Source organism: Gymnoscopelus microlampas (assembly GCF_963454915.1).
Source record: "Gymnoscopelus microlampas genome assembly, chromosome: 19".
NCBI classification, from domain to species: Eukaryota; Metazoa; Chordata; class Actinopteri; order Myctophiformes; family Myctophidae; genus Gymnoscopelus; species Gymnoscopelus microlampas.
The window spans coordinates 44,174,594-44,195,615 of record NC_139956.1 but is presented as its reverse complement, the minus strand read 5'-3'; the positions used below and the strand labels follow the sequence as shown (position 1 = coordinate 44,195,615).

Genomic DNA, 21,022 nt, shown 5'->3' with positions numbered 1-21,022 from the left:
GTGTATTTATTTGACTCTTATTCAGCCGTGTTGTACTCACTCCAAATGAATTCTCATGTTGTAACTCAACAAAGAAATATGCTGAGCCCACAGGTTACCAACAGGTGGATATCAGAGCTGCAAACAACCCAACACTTATGCCTTATGCAAGAATGACACATATTGAACTAATATTCGTCTGAGGTTATGTGTCATAGTATGAATTTTTAGGAAGGTTAGCGGGTGGAGGGTGTGGGTGAGGGGACCCTGAGGCAGTCTCACGCCTATAGGGGCCCATGGACTCAGGATCCCCCCCCCCCCCATGATATCAAGTATATGAAATATTTATGGTAATGCTTCAAAGTTTGTGTGTGTGTGTGTGTGTGTGTGTGTGTGTGTGTGTGTGTGTGTGTGTGTGTGTGTGTGTGTGTGTGTGTGTGTGTGTGCGCGTGCGCGCGTGCGTGTGTGTGTGTGTCGGTGTGTGTCGGTGGGTGCATTTCTCCTTTCCGACATGTCGCCTTTCCGACGTTGACGAACCCTATACCTAACCCTAACCCTAACCTTAACCGCACGCGGAAGCCACTAGTCGGAGTGGTGAGATGTCGGAATGGAAGGAGCACCCCTGTGTCGGTGTGTGTGTGTGTGTGTAGGTTACACAAGGCAGAGCACATGGCTAATCCAATTGCAAAAATGCAAATGATCCATTAAAAACAGCCAGTACAGTAATGATGTTACTCTCTCTGCTTGGGTGATGATACTTGGGGTGATACAGTCTTTCAGTACAAAATGAAAATGAAAAACATGCCACTGTCCCTTAAATGTGGGGCAGTTATGAAGCAAACATTAGCTGCAACAGAAAAGTGAAGTGATTTTGCAAACACTATTAGATATAATACGGTATGTGTAAGAACCTATTTGTTTTGAGTATCTACCAACGTAGATAGCGCAGCGTATATATATCCTTTTAGGCACGAGGCTTCTGAGAATTCTTTGCACAGGTTGCCTTTCTTTAGGACGTGGCAAGTATACCCACTTCTCCATAGACACCGCTACACCACTGCTGTCACTCTCTGCTGTGTCATCATTTCACAACAGCTATGCAAATTCATTTTTTATTCATGTATTTTGCAACAAAGCATTTTCTAACATGAGGGCAGAACATGCCAAAATAAAAGAGGAAGGACAGCGCAGTAATAAAAGAAAGACGATATTTCCCGTTTGTTCAGTGAGTTGTGAGGCGGACCAGGGTCAACTACCTGCAAGATGACTTAAAGTCATACATGTAGAAATGGCTGTGGCTGAACATTCTGACGATGACTATGAAAACATCGAGCTCCAAGAGCAGGACGATGACCATGACGATATCTACGCGAATATTGAGACCAAGACTACGCCTGCAGCCCCCGTCAAAGATTCACAGTCTGGTAAGATATGTTACTGAAACCGTAACTTTAGATGTGACATTATGTCATTATCTCATATTACCTGCTTATTGTTTAGAATTCATATATGTGTCTGTATAATGCAAACAAACATGATCTAATAAGCTTAAGCCACATTCTGAGCAAAAGGGCTCAGGAGCTCAACAGTGACTGTTGTGACTGACTCTTCTTCAGTCAGTCAAGCTTGGCACCGAGGAACGTCAGTCACCCCTGTAATGCAATAAAACCTGCAGACTTAATGAGTGCTCCAGTACTCTATTTAGGTAGTCTTTTTTTAAGTGCCCATGTAACTCTTTTTTTCATGTTTACTAAAACTACCAATTAGACCAGGGGAGGCTGTACGTTACTTTACACATGTTGATATAGAGATACTGTAAACCAGCTGTTGTTCTCAAACGGAGTCACACTGGTATGCTGTGAGACAGGTGCAGGTGTGTCTGTGATTGTGGGACAACCACACATTATTATTGAAATATACAGTACAACTATGCAAAAAGTTGATTTTATTTTAATGTATTTTATTTACTATATCACTTTATGCACATTCATTTCCCAAGACAGAGGCACATTATATTCCCTAAAACATTTTTAATTAACCTCTTTATGACGTCTCTATGGGAAAATGTCTTAATTCAACATTTTTGCGTGTCACATTGACACGTTGTGAGCTTGAAATCAAACTAAACATTTACAGATAAAAGTGATGTTGCGTGTGTTAGAGAGCCTATTCTGCATGGATATGAATACGGGTGTGGCTCTCACATTGATCTGCGAGCTGAGCAGAGATGTTAGGTTGTTATTTTATGGAGTCAGAACAGTCTCATAATGAGTAAATGCACAAGTCTTGGTTTGTATTCACACATTTGATTTTTGAATGAACAAGTTCTGGTTTGCATGTGTTTCGTGTTTGTGTTCGTGTTCCAAGTCCACGTTCGTGTTTCAAGTCCACAGCTTTCGTGTTTCGTGCGTTCGTGTTTCAAGTTCGTGTTCGTGTTTCAAGTCCACAGCTTTAAATCCACAGTCTGTGTATTAAAGTCACGTTTGTGTTATGTGTTTGAAAAACACAGTTTAAAATTCACAGTTTGTATTTTGTGTTTCAAATCCACAGTTTGTGTATTAAAGTCACATTTATATTTTGTGTTTGAAATCCACAGTTTAAAATTCACAGTTTGTATTTTAAAGTCACATTCCAGATGCTCTGCTTCACAAATATAATTCTCTATTTATCTCCAAAACACTCAATTTACCAATGCACATTGAATTAACTACAACACAAATCGATTGGTGTGCATTTACACACTGCTTCTCTGTGGTGGATCTCCTCTGTGCATTCACAAATCTTTTTGAGACTGACCTGACGCTTATTGAGACTGGGGGCGTAGACGAATGTAATCATTGGCTGATGAATCTGATTGACAGGGTCATCAGCCAATCAGATGGGTTCACTTTCAGCCAATCTAACGTCTCCTTCCCTTTCAACCCGGAAGTACATGCTCTCTCTCTGTGTTGCCATGTCTGCTTATTATAAGCGACTTTGTGCTTGTTTTTCTATGATGTCTTTCTATGAAGACACATTGTGAGCTTGTAGATTTCAAGTTGGATGCAGCTCAAAGTGAACATTCCTCAGGTATCTAGTTTGTTGCCATACGGCCTTCCTAGCCCGTGTTATTAAAGAAAAACGACAAAACGACAATGGCCACAACTGTCCATGGCCATTATCTCTGGAACAGAAGGTCCAATCTGCTCAGTTCAAAGCGTGTTGGCTGTTGGGTGCGTGACTTTGAGGACATTAAGCACACAATGTTACATTTTCTGATTTTTCAGGGTTTTGTGTTTTTTTTATAGCTTTAGGCTATATTTCAGTATGGTTTATGATAAATTGTGTTTGTTGTCATATTTGTTGTAAATGACCACCAACCAAAGGGTTTTTGATACTGGCTATACAGTTATAGTTGTTCATCTTTATTGATTGATAGTTGTTTTATTGTTGTGTTTTATTGCTACGTTTTGAGTTGTGTAGGCCTATGTGTGGTTTACAAAAAGGTCCACTGGGTGGCAGTGTTTCCCCATTTTTAGCGGCGCTAGCCGCGGATATTAGCCCTCTATACCTGGCTTTTGCGTCAACGTTCTGATTGGTCAGGCTCGCCAAGGTTCTGATTGGTCAGGCCCGCCAAGGTTCTGATTGGTCAGGTCCGTCAACGTTCTGATTGGTCAGGCCCGTCAAGGTTCTGATTGGTCAGGTCCGTCAACGTTCTGATTGGTCAGGCCCGTCGAGGTTCTGATTGGTCAGGTCCGTCAACGTTCTGATTGGTCAGGGAAGGGAACTATTCATGACATCAATATTATATCATGATTACAAAATTAGATGGTTTATATAAACTGTAAAAGTCCGGAACATAAACACTCTGGGTACGGCTTATAAATTGTATATATTATTTCATAACACATACATATCTTTCTGGTACCACATGTATACACACGGACACACAAAGTTTATTTTTTAGGTACCCACTCTATCAGCTATGACAGATCAGTTTTTGCCACTTACCTTGGAATGCATTTGGTGATTCTCTTCCAATGGCACTATTTAGTGCCACTGGAAGCCTTGAAATAAATTTACAGAGATTTAATATTGTTTCTCTAGTATTTCTCTGTGTACGTATGTCCGTGTCTATGTCCAGGTGTATGTCCATCCTTATGTTCGTCCTCTGTATTCTTATTAACTGGGGTATAAACTAATATTGATATTATATATTATAGATATTAATATTGAAACACATATCTATGACAAAATGTATCAAAGGCGCCGCTACCTTCACACAGGTGTGATTTTTTCTGTACATTCAGTCAATACATAGTCACATTGTGGGAATCTCGCGAGAGTTCTGAAAAATGTACATCCACAGGGGAGATAAATAGTGTATACGTTTTAATTCATGTTTTAACAACCCCGGAATTAGGTTTGTAAGCTATAGTTTATACTTTCAGTTAAAAAGACCGTTTTTTTTTTACTGCTCTAATGTAACTCATGATGAATGCAACAGATGTATTATGTCTTCCTAAGGCATAGCCTTTGTTTACAAGGGTTAATTTCATGTCTAATGTTGCTTAGTGTCCCAAGATGGCTTTTTTGTACCGTTAAGAAGTACGTTATTTGTTTATTGTCATGTTCAAGCTTATTTTTGGTCAACTGTTTGTTGAATTACTTTATTGCATTTTGTGATACTGTAGACTTGACATATCATGCAGTCTTATTTTCCTATAGTTTTCACGGTGCTTCAGGAATAAACCAGCATCTGTTTGAAACTCCACTGTCTCATCATTATCATACTTACCAAGCTGAGGGGCAGTTACATTTGTAATGTTTGTCCTTTTTTTCTGGTTTCCCACCTATAGTTCTTACGGTGGTTCTTGGATTAAATATTCTAAAATCATCAGTTTGAGAGACCATCCTTAATCAGCCAGGGTTTCTTACAGGACAGGTACAGCGGCAACACTTATTGAAAAAAAATATAGAAAATTATGATCAACCCATGGTCACATCTTTATGTATTCTACATGGTTTCAGTACAGGTACGTTTGTTTTAATTCCCTTTTTTCATTTAACTTTGTCATGACTTAAAGTTACCTTAATGCTAATCAATGCACAGCACAGTAACACAGCAATGCTAAGCCAGTCTTCAGAGCAGCTAATCATATTTTAATCATAAAGGACATTAACTTTAATGTCCTTTATTAATTATCAACTCTTTTTTATAATTTGTATCCCTCGATTTTTGTAACCCTTTTTTTTTCACCCGGTGCCAATTTGCTAAGTGATCCTGGGGACTACACTCCCCCCACCAGCCTAGGGAGGCCAGGGCCGAGCTCATGCTCATCCTTCAATGCATGAGAGCCAACTGACCTTCTTTTCACCTGACAGGGGGGAGTTTCCCTGGTTGGACGTAGCGCGTAGAAGGAACACATTATTCCAACCAGTTCCCTTCCCCTCCATCAGGCGCCCTGGCTGACCAGGGGGAGGCAGTATAGTGACCAGGAATCAGGATTACTACATGTTTTTGTGAGGGTATTAACTACCCTAGGAGACACGGGGAGAACATGCAAACTCCACACAGAGTAGGCCCTTTCGCCAACCCCACTAAGGAAGGGTATGGGCGCTGATGACGCGGAGGAGAAGACACGGCCCCAGCGCCCACAGCGTCCCCGGCGGGAATCGAACCCAGGACCTTCTAGCTGTGAGGCGATTATCAACTCTTTATAGCATAAAGAGTTGATAACCATTTCATACTATTGAATGAATGCATTTCTTTGGAGGCAACAACACAAACATATCTAACTTCAGGGTTATTTTCAATATACAGCAAAAGAGTGTGAAGTAATGGCATTTGTCAAATGTATGCTCTGACAATAGTATCCTAGATCCTGGAGATAGCCTCTTTTACACAGGAATGTACACAGGTTCAGAATGCAGGGAATGGGGTGAGACAAAAGATGAAAAGTTTGCCAGCCAATGCTTCTTTTTGTTTTTTTCTATTATAAAGAAGCCTAGAAGCCTACAAGGAGCTGCAGAATACAGTCTGTGTGTCATTATAATATGGACCTCAAATTATAATTTATGAGGCCCTTAACCCTTGCATTGTGTTAGAAAACTGCATCCACTTGTGGTGTTAGCGGGTCAAATTTGACCCGTGATTTAAATCAGCCCAAAATACTCAAAAATAAGTATTTTCATTATTTTTTTCCTCCCACCTCATAGCTGACTTAATTCATATCCATGTAAACACCTTTTAATATTATGTTGGGTTAGGGCTAGGGTTTCATCTTTCAATATATCTCGTTTTCTATTATAAAAATGTTAAAATTCACTCTTTAAATTTCCTATAATGAAGGCAATGGATAATGATGTTATCTAGCTATAATAGAATAATTAAGAATAATAATTAGAACACACTTAAAAAAAATAAAAAAATACTTGTTTTCATTTTTTAACTTTAAAAAAATGTTTAAATTATTTATTATATTACCATATTAATATATTACCATATATTATGGTAATAATTGTGTTTATAATAATATAATATGTATTGTAATAATTATTATATGTATTATAATAATAATAATAATAATAATAATTAATGTAATATTAAATATTTTTAATATTGTTAGATATATGTAACCAAATATATTACCATATATTTATTATATATTACCACCACCTACTAAATCACCTTTTGGTTAATGCTTTGTCATGTATCCTTTAAAGACCTCAAATATGGACCAACAATTAGGCTAAATAGCAATGAACAATGATGTATATTAGTTAAATATTAGGTCAGTTCATGTCCATTATGATTAGCTGCTCTGAAGACTGAAGGCTTAGCATTGTTGTGTTGCTGTGCAATGCATTGAATAGTATTAAGGTAACTTTAGCTCTGTCTGAAAAGTCATGACAAAGTTAAATGAAAAAAGGGGATGAAAACAAACGTACCTGCACTGAAACCATGTAGAATACATACAAAGAGTGACCATGGGTTGATCATAACTTTCTATATAGTGTTGCCGCTGTACCTGTCCTGTAAGCAACCCCGGCTGATTAAGGATGGTCTCTCAAACTGATGATTTTAGAATATTTAATCCAAGAAGGTGGGAAAACAGGACAAACATTACAAATATGGCTATAATGACAAACACAATATCATAAACCATACTGAAATATAGCTTAAAATTATAAGAAATACAAAAATCTGAAAATGTAACATTGTGTGCTTAATGTCCTCAAAGTCACGCACCCAACAAGCTTTGAACTGGGCAGATTGGACCTTCTGTTCCAGAGATAATGGCCAAAACATTGTAGCCCGTTTTTCTTTAATAACACGGTCTAGGAAGGTTGTATGGCAACAAACTAGATACCTGAGGAATGTTCACTTTGAGCTGCATCCAACTTGAAATCTACAAGCTCACAATGTGTCTTCATAGAAAGACACCATAGAAAAACAAGCACAAAGTCGCTTATAATAAGCAGACATGGCAACACAGAGAGAGAGCATGTACTTCCGGGTTGAAAGGGAAGGAGACGTTAGATTGGCTGGAAGTGAACCCATCTGATTGGCTGATGACCCTGTCAATCAGATTTATCAGCCAATGACGACCTTCGTCTACGCCCACCGTCAGGTCAGTCTCAAAAAGATTCGTGCGTGCACAGAGGAGATCCACCACAGAGAAGCAGTGTGCAAATGCACACCAACCGATTTGTGTTGTAGTTAATTCAATGTGCATTTGTAAATTGAGTGTTTTGGAGATAAATGGAGAATTATATTTGTGAAGCAGAGCATCTGGAATGTGACTTTAAAATACAAACTGTGAATTTTAAACTGTGGAATTCAAACACAAAATATAAATGTGACTTTAATATACAAACTGTGGATTTTGAGCTGTGGATTAGAAACACAAAATACAAACTGTGAATTTTAAACTGTGTTTTTCAAACACAAAACACAAACGTGACTTTAATACACAGACTGTGGATTTAAAGCTGTGGACTTGAAACACGAACCTGTGGACTTGAAACACGAACGCAAAGCATCACATTTGTAGTGCTGAACCAAAAAAACACATGCGAACCAGAACTTGTTCATTAAAAAATCTAGTGTGTGAATACAAACCAAGAGTGTGTGAATACAAACCAAGACTTGTGCATTCACTCATTAGGACTTGTGCATTCACTCATTATGAGACTGTTCTGACTCCATATTATTTGGTGTTAACATTAACAAGCTAAAGTTACTGTTTTAAGATCAACAAAGCTAAAGCAGAGCTCAAAATAATAATTAGTAGCCTATAGACCAATTAATTGTTTACTAACATTGAGACTGGATGCGCAGGTGATTGTTTCACGCAATCAATTTCCAACCTGTTGTTTCGGGGTGCGCTAGTTTCAGCACACCCCAACCCCCTCTTGTGTGTTGGCTAGTGTGGCACGTCCTGGCGAGACCTGATAGAATGGGTTTCATTTAGCGCATACTGGTTGCACGCATACTGGTTCTTATCAGTGTGACGTCGTCTGTTAAGGGGTCTATAAACACAACCTTTCAAATATCTGAGGAGTTAAGCATAATATTAGCACATGACTTTTCACCACATCTGCATTAGTAAAACTACACATATATATTTTTGGTTGTTTTGAATTAATTTATAGTAGCCAATCATTACCCCCCAAAATTGAATTCCTCCCATACCACTGCTTACTGGCTCACCAGCCATGGAGGAGCCCCCACCGAGAGAACATACAGTAGTGCCTCTGCCCTACTCCTTCCGTTCAACACCTCCCACCCATTCTGTAGGAGCCCGGTGCACCATGGTGGACTCAACCCTTACACTGTGTGGTGGACACATACTTTACCTCTAATCCACCAGAGCTTAGTATCAACATAATATAATATCATCAACAAATATCATAGGCTATATTCACTTTTTTTTTTTTGCTATCTTACATTTCGTCTTTTTACAGTACATGCAATTTTCAGCATGGAGATCTTGTCTTACTGGGATTGTAAAAACAACATTATTGGGGATTCTTCATTAAATCTATGGATTGTAACGATTTTCTTGTTCTTGAAGAATGTAAACTGATATCACCCCCACCTTTCCGCTCACTGTGTGTGTGTGTGTGTGTGTGTGTGTGTGTGTGTGTGTGTGTGTGTGTGTGTGTGTGTGTGTGTGTGTGTGTGCGTGCGTGCGTGCGTGCGTGCGTGCGTGCGTGCATGTGTGTGTGTCTCCTCCAGGCTCAAGACGGTACAGGTGCGTTGCGATCAGTTTTGGATGGCTTTGTTCTCTTCTAGCTCTCCTCAGCATTGGAGCACCACTCTATCTCTGTAAGTCAACTTTCTTAACAATGTATTTTATTTACAATATTTATCTATGATGATCCAAAATGTTTTGTCCAATACACTATATCAGTGGTTCTCAAACTTTTTCATGTCAAGGACCTTCAAATTATGTTTGGCCCCCCATCTGAAAATGTTTTGTGCCAGCGACACCAAAAGGAGAAAGATTTGTGATAAACCTTCAAAATTATTCAAAATGTTCCAAACATAGGGTTAACTAACTACATTTTTGAATAGCTAACGTATAACATTTGGATAAAGTGGTTAAAATGATTGTGATGCTGTTTTGACACATTTTGCTGGGGACCCCCTGGAACCCCCACTCACTTTGAGAACTACTGCACTATATGATACCCCATAAAATATGTTAGGTTATTTTATCATAATTACAGGGACAGAGCTCTCAGCTCTGTACCTGTTTTATTATTGGCAGTATTCTGTCACTTCTTCTGCCACTTTTCGCAGTTCTGGCTGAACCGTGCAGTCGCTTTTTACGACACTCGGCCATATGGTAGATGGTCATGAAAAACGATCAAGAAATAATTCTCACAATCTTTCGTGCAAAGGTGGCGCTATAGCACTCAATTGAAGATGCCAACTTTGAACAGGTACAACTCATGCCCTGTTTGACCTACAGCCATGAAACTTGGATACACATATGCGTCTCCTCATGCTGAACAACTTTCACACTCTGACTTTTGACCTCTGACCTTTAGATCTCCCACCATTTTGAATTATATGAAAAACAGTCATTGGCTCCTAACTTCTGCATTTTTTCACTTATGGAAATTCCGCCGACTAGAAGTTGTCGGCAGAGGTCCAAAGTTCAAGTGTTAAACGTTTCGTGCAGATTGCTCCAAAATCCTAGGATTCCATAGATTTTAACTATTGCAGTTTTATGAAAATTATTCATCTGCGCCTAAAACATACATGCAGACTCACATTTCTTTGAAACTTTGCAGAAATGTACAGGGTCATTCCAAATATCACTGAAACCAATCTTACTCCAATTGGCCAAAGGGGGGCGCTATAGCATTTTTTTTTAAATGCAGACTTTAAACAGTCATAAGTCATGCCTCGTTTGGCCGAAAGTCGTGAAACTTGCTTACACATGTGCCTTGACTCATGAGGAACACACGTATCGATTTGACCATTAAGCTCCGCCCTTATATTTTCCGCAATTTTGAGCAGTTTGAAAAATACTTGTTTTTGCCAGTTCTGGCTTAACCGTGCATACGCTTTTTACGAAACTCGGCCATATGGTAGATGCTCATGAAAAACTACCAAGAAATAATTCTCACACTCATTCGTCAAAGGGTGGCGCTATTAGCACTCAATTGAAAGTGCCAACTTTGAACAGGTACAACTCATGCCCTGTTTGACCTACAACCATGAAACTTCGATACACACATGCGTCTCTTCATGCCCGACAACTTTTGTGGTCTGACTTTTGACCTCTGACCTTTAGATCGCCCACCATTTTGAATTATATGAAAAACAGCCAAACTTTAAACGGGCAAAAGTCATGCCTCGTTTGGCCGAAAGTCGTGAAACTTGCTTACACTTGTGCCTTGACTCATGAGGAACACATCTATCGCTTTGACCAGTAAAGCTCCGCCCTTAGATTGTCCGCAATTTTGAGCAGTTTGAAAAACACTTAAACCCAGGATTTTTCAGCTATTTGCGTGAAACTGTATCATCTGTTTGATCTCCTTTTTCACAGTTCCTTGTCTGTTGGTCCAATGGCGTCTCCCTTAAATGAGTCCCTCACAATCTCAAGGTCGTCAGTTCAAGCCTCACTTGCAGACTTCATTTAAGTTGAATTGCAAACAACATGACTGTATCAATGAATACATGTGCAAATGGTAAAGATAACCTCAAATGCATATTTGAGAGTACGTTTTTCAACGTATGACATACTTCATTCTGAAAATAGCCGATCTACAATCTCAAAACCTTTCAGATAGCAACGTGTTTCTGAGCTTGTAGATCGGCTGCTTTCACTGTTTTCGGTTGCGAGGAGACATACAATTTCTCTATTGGTAAATGGTTTGTGAACGAGTGATCTTAGTGTTGGCTTGGTTCATGACAGAAGGCAAGAGTTTATGATCTTCAACAGACAACATCAGCCTGGACAAAACTATAGCACTATAGTTAATAACCTTAACTTAATCAGACCTATTCACAAGAATCTAGTTACCCCCACTCCACTCATCTCATCACCTGCTATACTCTGCCTGTTAAATGTCAGAGCTCTAAAAAAACAAATCTTTTATTTGTCAGGATTTTATAATGTCAAACAAAATAGACATATTTATGATAACCGAGTCCTGGATGGGCCCTGGTGCCACGGCATCTATTACTGAAGCCTCTCCCCCTGACTTTACCTGTTTTAATTTGCCCAGACCATCAGGACGCGGTGGTGGCCTTGCAGTCATCTATAGAGACAATTTTAAATGCTCCATGGTTGACTTTGGCAATTTCTCCACATTTGAGATTCTCAGTTTTGTTCTTAATGGGAAGTCTCCCCTGTTATGTGTGATTATTTACAGGCCTCCAAAATTGTCCTCAGGGTTCTTGGAAGAATTCTCAGAATTATTATCGGTTATCATGGCCCAATATGACAGGGTGATTATGGCTGGGGATTATAACATTCACATCTGTTGTCCATCCTCATCTGTCATAGCCAGGGATTTTATAACCCTGTATGAATCTTTTAATCTAGTACAGTCTGTCACTGGTCCTACTCACTCACGGGGTCACACTCTTGATCTTGTGCTCTCCACCGATGTCTCTCTGAATAACATGGAGATAATTGAATTTGCTGTCTCTGACCACAAAGCTGTCCTGTTTCAGGCATCCGTCCCTTCCCCTGCACCCAAGCCCCGCTCTTCCTCCCGCTCTCGGGCTTTTAAAACTAACTCTAGTCTCCATTTCCGTCAGGCCTTTTTAGCTGTCCCCTCCAACATCCTGGCTGGCACTCAGCAATCAGTCGACGAATTAGTTGGTGTTTTTAATAATACCTGTTCTGAAATCCTTGATTCCATAGCACCCTTTAAAAGCAAATATAAAAAAACAAACGCCCTGCATTGGCTCAATGACCATACTAGGGAAATTAAGAAGCAATGCAGAAGAGCAGAAAGAAAGTGGAAAAAGGATAAGCTCGCCTCCTCTCACCTGTTTTTAAGAAATCTGATGTCTGCCTACCAGACAGCTGTAATGAATGCCCGAAATTCTTATTTTTCAAATCTTATTGCTACTCAACCCCACAACCCCAGAGTGCTGTTTCAGGCTATCGAGGCTGCCATCAACCCATCTCCCAGTGTACCTATTGAGGCCACCTCACAGATGTGTGAAAAGTTCCTTCTCCACTTTGTGGACAAAATAGAGGGGATCAGGCTGCAGCTCTCTGCTATATCCAGAGAGCCCTCAGATAATCCAGTTTTATCATCTCATTTTATTAATTTTAATCCTATCTCACTGCCAACCCTGGAGGACACGATTTCCCATATGAAAACCTCCTCCTGCCCGTTAGACGTCATCCCGACCAGATTCCTGAAGGAGGTCCTTCACACTATTGGCCCAAACATTTTGACCATTGTGAACCGGTCCTTGTCTTCTGGTTCCTTTCCCTCTAGCCTCAAAAGCGCTCTGGTCCAACCACTGCTGAAAAAGCCATCATTGGACCCCTTGGTTCTAAGTAATTTTAGACCTATTTCAAAACTCTCCTTTTTATCGAAAGTTTTAGAAAAGATAGTGTCAGTTCAATTAATTTCCTTCATGAATTCTAACAGTGTTTTTGAGGAGCTGCAGTCAGGCTTCCGGGCAGGTCACAGCACCGAGACTGCCCTTTTAAAAGTGTCAAATGACTTATTATTTAATGCAGATTCCGGTGACTGTTCTATTTTAATGCTCCTTGACCTCAGCTCCGCTTTTGATACTGTCGACCATGTCATTTTAATAGACCGCCTCGAAAAATGGGTTGGCATCGAGGGAACAGCTCTGGACTGGTTCCGCTCATACCTCACTGATAGAAGCTTCTCTGTGGTGATCGGGGAAGCTTCTTCCTCCCGGGTCCCCTTTACTTGTGGAGTCCCGCAGGGATCAATTCTGGGTCCCCTTTTGTTCTCAATTTATATGCTCCCCCTTGGAAATATCATTCGTAAATATCACATTAATTTCCAAAATTATGCAGATGACACACAGCTTTATATACCTCTAAAACCCGGTACTGCAAGCAATATGAGTAACTTACTTTATTGCCTCGCAGAAATTAAGGAATGGATGGCTCAAAATTTCCTCCAGTTAAATCAGTCAAAAACTGAAATAATTATTTTTGGTCCCCCTAACTGAAAGGAGTTTGTATAACATGCATGTGTTTTGGTGTGGAAGGAAACACAAGTGAACACTAGGAGAACATAGAAACTCCACATAGGAAGACCCCAGTCTGTTTTGTGCATGTGTTTTGTAAATACATATGCTAGCTTGCTTGCTATGTAATTTTGTAGGCGTTCAATTTGTTTTAAATCCCCCAATTTGAAAATGTCCTCACAGATCATTCCAACATGGTGGAGAGAGACCAATGGAACAACAACCTGATTGAAGAGCGAGGCAAATTCCAGAGCAGTTTTGACCAGTTGATGACTAGATATAACAACCTGACTAAAGAGAAAGATCAGCTACTGACCAGTTCTGACCTGTTGCAGAACAGACATAGCCAACTGACCAAACAGAAAGATCAGCTACAGACCCGTTTTGACCAGCTCTGTAGCAGACAGAGCTGTGGTGAGTGAGACATCACAATTTCTTCATTGTTATATCATGTTGTTCATAATATCATTCATTTGAGAGAGAAAAAAAAGTGTCTAACTTAAAGGGATATATCACTTTCAAAAAGGTTTTGGTCATTTTATCGTCTACTCAGGCTTTTGTGAGCACCCCAGACAGTTTTTAAGTTGCTTGATTCAGTATTTAGATATTTGATATTCATTTTATAAGACACGCCCCCTTCCTATACAAACCCATTATAACTTCAAACTCCATTTTTAACATGTTAGATTCATCAAAAACAACCATCCTTGGTTCTGTCGACTCATCCTGTCCTCCTAATATGTGAGGGGGTCGTGTTTTTTCTCTTACTTTTTTCATTTATTTAATTTAATTTTTGTATTGTATTACATTTTTTCATTTTCCCAAAAAAATACAAAAAATTAATGAAAAAAAGTATTTGAAAAAACACGGTCGCCTTACATATTAGAAGGACAATATCAGTCACCAGAACCAAGGACGGGTGTTTCCGATTAATCTAATATGGTTAAAATGGAGTTTGAAGTTACAATGGGTTTGTATAGGAAGGGGGCGTGTCTGATAAAATCAGGGGGCTCACAAAAGCCTGAGTAGAGGATACCATGAGACCATTTTTTTTTTGTGAAAGTGAAATATCCCTTTAATTTGTTCTTGTTAGATTCACCTGGATGGCAGAAATTTGACAGAGGTTGTTATTACATCTCTACTGAGAAGAAAGATTGGGAGGAGAGCAGACAGTGGTGTAGAGCCAAACAATCAGACCTGATTGTCATAAACAGTAAAGAAGAACAGGTATTGTATGTGTGTGTGTGTGTGTGTGTGTGTGTGTGTGTGTGTGTGTGTGTGTGTGTGTGTGTGTGTGTGTGTGTGTGTGTGTGTGTGTGTGTGTGTGTGTGTGTGTGTGTGTGTACGCACGCACATGTACGTGTGCCTGTGCGTGTGTGTGTGTGTGTGTGTGTGTGTGTGTGTGTGTGTGTGTGTGTGTGTGTGTGTGTGTGTGTGTGTGTGTGTGTGTGTGTGTGTGTGTGTGTGTGTGTGTGTGTGTTGTACAGTGTGTACATCAGTAACCAGCATCTCTTCTGTCCAGGACTTTGTTGAACGTGTAAACAAGAGAGTGTGGCTGGGTCTGACTGACAGAGACAGAGAAGGATCATTTCAGTGGGTAGATGGAACACCACTGACCACACCAACGTACGAAGTATCTTCATTTTACCTCCATTCTTCTCTTCATTTCAACACATTGTATTAAACATATTTCCTCAACTACATTTTCCAGAATGGTATTAAATGTTATCATAAAATACAAACCTACAGTCACTCATGTTGTCTACTTGACTATCAAGTCTAAGATCTAGAATATCATTTGAGATCATGATTAAAAAACTAAACATTTAGAGTGAAAAACCATCCTTGTAAAAGTATTGTAATGAATTAAATGTTCCTACATCTACAGGTACTGGAGGCCTGGTGACCCTAATAGCTATGGTGGAGATCAAGACTGTGTTGAGTTTAATCTTGGGTCTGATCCTAACTTTCCTGCAAGAGGATGGAACGACAGACAGTGTTCTGACGATAAAATCTGGATCTGTGAAAGAGTTATGTGCTGAAATCATCATTTTCACAATGTATTAGTTAGTGTGTTGCTACAGCTACATGATGGCTGTGTGTATGTTGCAATTCTACCTAATATGAACTGTTCGAACCATAGACATTATACATATATTAATATGTGCAATATTTATCCTTAATATGGAAAACAGTCTAACAACAATCTATTCCATTTTGCCACGATGTTTCTCGTATTAATAAAGTGTGCTGTATTCTTAAAACAGTGCAGGGGAAACTTATGGGTCTATTTCTCACCATATCACCTTTTTTGTAAGAATTGTATTGCATTATTGATTCTGTGCTTAAATTAACAACCTTTAGCTCTTTAAAAAAATCTTTGGTTCAAATAAGTGTTAAATAGCTCTATACTCTGATAGTACTCATATAGAGCAGTTGTTTTCAACACCTTTCATAAGGTCCATTATTTACTCAGCATTTGAGTCACAGACCACCATTTGATGAGATTTAGACTCTCAGACCCAAAACTTAGAATATGTTGTTATAGTTAGATACAATTTTAAGTAATGCAGATGTTTAACAATAATTTAACTCTTGACAGGGTAAAATGAAACCAAATTTGGTTTAATTTTACACTCTTAAGAGTTAAAGAGTGTCCATTTGGTTACCAACTCTCCATCATTTAGCTGGGGACCACCTGGAACCCCCTCAAGGACCACTGGTGGTCCCTGGACCACTTGAGAACCACTGCTATAGAGTGTTTGTTCAGTAAGGAGTCTCCGTCTCTCTCCAGCTCTTTATTAAACAGAACATGCATTTTCAGGTCGGGATACCAATTTTATCCAATCAGGATAGAGAACTGAGTCAGGATACAGATTAAACAAGTACAATTGTAAATGATGACACAACAAAATGAGCAGACAACATTGGAACTGGAACACTATACAAATTAAGCTGATAAATCTGTACTCTCTCCTGATTGGCTGACATTTTGTCACCTACCTTAACATTTATTTTCTGTTTATTAACGAGCTGGAGAGACAGGGAGACTCCTGTTACTGAACAAACACTCTATTGTATTGTATAATACACAATTATGAGCATTATTTGTTGGCTGTATGTGTAAGATATAATAAAGGAAAGTCTTACTATAACCATATACCATCAAGCCTACTCTTTAAAACTGATTATTTCAAGAACATGGTAGAATTATGGTGACTCTTTTCTTCAGTTAGGCTATGCAATATTTTTCTTCTCTTTATTCCATAAGCTCCTAATTCAGAAGTGAATATGAACGTAAAAGAGTTCAGACTAAGGATGACAGCTTGTAAACCGACATTTATTGAACTGTATAATTAAGGAAATAGTTGAGCAATTGAATCATAGACTACAATGTACATCATATAGAAATAATTTACACATCTGTCTACTTAAAGTACCAAGAGGATGTTTGTTATTTCCACCTCATCCCTTTATATATATATTTATTTATCGGAGGTCACACATTTCTGATACCTTACGTACATACGTACGTACATACAAAAAATATTATTGAAGTCAACTTTATTTAATAAAACATGATTGAATTGAGGAATATATTATTTGATTTACTCAGTTCATGTTATTTTAATCAGTGGTGGAAGAAGTACTCAGATATTTTACACAAGTAAAAGTAGCGATATCCCAATGTAGAAATACTCTGTTACAAGTAAAAGGCTTCTGTTCCAAATGTTACTTAAAGCACAAAAGTATTGGCATCAAAATATACTTAAAGTACCAAAAGTAAAAGTACTAAAATGTTTGGAAATAGCAGATCTACAAGCTCACAAGGTGTCGCGATGCGACGTGTTGTGAGCTTTTAGCTTCTATTTTCAAATAGCATATGTATAAAATAATGCTAAAGTAGTTAATGTGTGTTTTATAATATAATCATTTATATCTGCAAAGTAACTGGTAACTAAAGTTGTCAAATAATTCTAGTGGAGTAAAAGTAGCCTACAATATTTATTATCCTCAACCCCATATTTTCATCACATATTTCAGGTACTGTATGAGTTACTGTTATGATTAACATATCTAATGCTTTTACTTTGCATGCATTGACAATTTACAATTTATGATTTAGGCATTTCGCAGACGCTCTTAATCCAGAGCGATTTACAGTAAACAAGGTAAAAACAAGGTCATAATTATTACATATTAAAAATGTAGTATATGGCAGAAAACATGCATTTAGTCAAATATCTCACAGACCACATTCTCTCCACTTCCTCCAGTGAGCACATACTGTATGGGGCACAGTGGCACACAATTGACAGGTGTGCTGCTGTTGGTGCTTTGACAAATTCATTAAAACAAATTCAGCAAATATTAGCGTGTGAATATTTAAAGTAGACATATTTTTTATTTACAATAAAAATATATAGATATTTTTTTCTCATTTTCTTTCTCATAACCAAAAAATGTGGTTATCACATACCTCATCATTCCAATAAGGAGGGGGGTCAAGGGTCATGCCACATTGCATGTCTCTGTTTGAGAGAGACAATACATATTTACTTAATATTGGCTGCCAAAAACAAACAAACAAAACAAGACAAGGCTCACCGGTAATATTCCGGAACTTCGCGATGACTAATCCGCAGCTGTGCGTGAGTCTGTGCCTTTGTTTATTTAGGGGGAACATTCATTAGGGGCTAAGGTGACTCAGGAGGTAGAGTGGTCACCTGGGAGCTGGAATTGTTACCGGTTTCTATCCTCCTCTTGTCTGTGTGTCTCAGTGTCCTTGAGCAAGACATTGACCCCCTAACTGCTCCTGATGAGCAGGTTGGTACCTTGCATGGTTGCCTCCCTCACTGGTGGGGTGTGAACAAGGGCGGACATGGACCAAAATTCAGCCCTGGCATTTTGGTCGGAACTGGACCAAACAGTTTCACTGTTTCAGCCCAGCCCTGCACATGAACTCTGCAGCCGCACTGAGGCCCCTGCTGGAAAGCATCCCAGCCCAAACATTAACGTAACTAACTAGAAAGTACTGTTCCTGAAGAAACAGTGTGGGATCGCTAAGAATGTTGCAGGTATTGAGTATTGATAGTGTTAGTAGTGTTATAGGTTTGAAAGGTTTGAAAGGTTTGAAAGGTTTAAGGGGTTTGAAGGGGTTGAAAGGTTTGAAAGGTTTGAAAGGTTTGAAAGGTTTGAAAGGTTCTAAAGGTTTGAAAGGTTCTAAAGGTTTGAATGGTTTGAATGGTTTGAAAGGTTCTAAAGGTTCTAAAGGTTCTAAAGGTTGTAAAGGTTCTAAAAGTTCTAAAGGTTTGAAAGGTTCTAAAGGTTTGAAAGGTGTGAAAGGTTTGAAAGGTGTTAAAGTATTAGTGTTAAAAGTTTTTATAGTGTTGGCAGTGTTGAATAGTGTAAAATGTATTTTTTTAGGGTAAAACAGTGATAGCTAGGTTCTAATAGGCAGTTGCTAGGGTCTAATAGGCGGTTGCTAGGGTCTAATAGGTGGTTGCTAGGGTAAAACAGGTGGTTGCTAGGGCCTAATAAGCGGTTGCTAGGGTCTAATAGGTGGTTGCTAGGGTCTAATTGGTGGTTGCTAGGGTAAAACAGGTGGTTGCTGGGGTAAAACGGGTGGTTGCTAGGGTAAACAGGTGGTTGCTAGGGTGTAATACGTGGTTGCTAGGGTCTAATAGGGGGTTGCTAAGGTTGAATATGCAGTTTATATGGTCTAATATGCGGTTGCTAGGGTACAAAAGGTGGTTGCTAGGGTAAAACGGTGGTTGCTAGGGTGTAATAGGTGGTTGCTAGGGTATAATAGGTGGTTGCTAGGCTCTAATATGGTGTTGTTAGGGTATAATAAGCAGTTGCTAGGCTCCACTGTGGCTAAATAGCATTTCTCCATTGAAATGAATGGGATTGTTTTAGCAGTAAAAAGTGAAATATCTCTAAAAGTACAAATTATTTCAAAAATTCAAATGGTAGCCAATATGTCCTAAGTAGGCTGAACGTTATAGAGTTGGAACAGAGTTTCTAGCTAAAAGTATGAATTTCCCCATTGAAATGAATGGGCTTTTTTTAGAAGTAAAAAGTGCAATATCTCTAAAAGTACAAATTATTTCAAAAATTTGAATGTAAGCCGACATGTCCTGAGTAGGCCGAACGTTGAAGAGTTGGAACGGAGTTTGTAGCTAAAAGTATGAAGGACTAGTTAGGTGCCAAAAAACGGGCGGAATAAATATTGACAATAACAGTAGTGTGATCGCTTTAGCGATCCCACAATAATTGGGCCGCGCGACCCGGAAATGACCGTAATAATCCTAACGGGAGCGAAAATATATATATACAAAAAAAAAACCTTAATATGCCCAACTGCATATCCTGTCATACTGTACCTTTGGACCATAACAAAGTCACATATGCATTGCTTTAGGCTACTACAATTTGATTTAACTATAGTGAAATATCAATAGACTTTTGTTGGCATGGCAGTATAGCCAAATGTAAGCCAGTCATCTGTGCATACGAAACAAACATGCACCGCAGTGCTATTTTATTTACAGTTCAATACATTGTCTTTTGTGCAAATGGCATCCAATACAACATTTAGAATATAGCTGCAAGCAGCGATAATACGGGGCCAGTGAATAGAGAGAGAGAGAGACATGGAAACGGAATAGATTGAAGAGAGAGAGAGTTTTGACAACAATACTTTTGAATAAGCATTTCATGTTATCTTTAACATGAAATACTCTCAAGCATTTCATGTTATCTTTAACAATTGCACATGCATTATTTGATGCAGTTATGTTTTGTGCAATGCAATTGAAAAGTGGAATGACCCACCCACAGACAGACAGACAAAAAACAAAGTGCAATAATAGCACAATAAGACATGGAAAGGGAATAGATTGAAATTGAGACAAAGCAAATGATTCCAACAGGCGAATATTCTTTTCAGCCCAACCCAGCTGAGGTGGTCATATATAGGACGCAGGGGGGCAATCCGAGGTGAAAAACCTCACCCATTGACATCTCAACCTATTGCCATTGACAGGAATCAAACTCTCGACCTTTGGATTCACAGGCTGAGACACTACCTATAGGGCTATAGCTTTGTCCAGGCTGAGGTCATCTGTTGAAGATAAAAGTGAACCAGTGAAAGCAGCCGATCTACAAGCTCAGAAACATGTTGCTATCTGAAAAGTTTTGAGATTGTAGATCGGTTATTTTCACAATGAAGTTTGTCATACATTGCAAAAACATACTCTCTCCAAGAAGCATTTCATCATTACCTTTAACAGTTGCACATGTATTCAATGATACAGTCATGTTGTTTGCAATTCAACTTAAATT

The 21,022-nt window shown here is 38.9% G+C and overlaps 1 protein-coding gene across 1 annotated transcript; it reads left to right on the top strand.

Annotated features, from left to right (window-relative positions):
* Positions 1–1,221: 1,221 nt before the first annotated feature.
* Positions 1,222–16,727, top strand: LOC311034315 (uncharacterized protein). Its single transcript, XM_084042189.1, has 6 exons — positions 1,222–1,403; positions 9,203–9,292; positions 13,859–14,089; positions 14,769–14,902; positions 15,198–15,301; positions 15,564–16,727. Exons 1-6 carry the CDS (start codon positions 1,268–1,270, stop codon positions 15,715–15,717), a joined length of 849 nt encoding a protein of 282 aa, XP_083898315.1. The 5' UTR covers positions 1,222–1,267; the 3' UTR covers positions 15,718–16,727.
* The last annotated feature ends 4,295 nt before the right edge of the window (positions 16,728–21,022 follow it).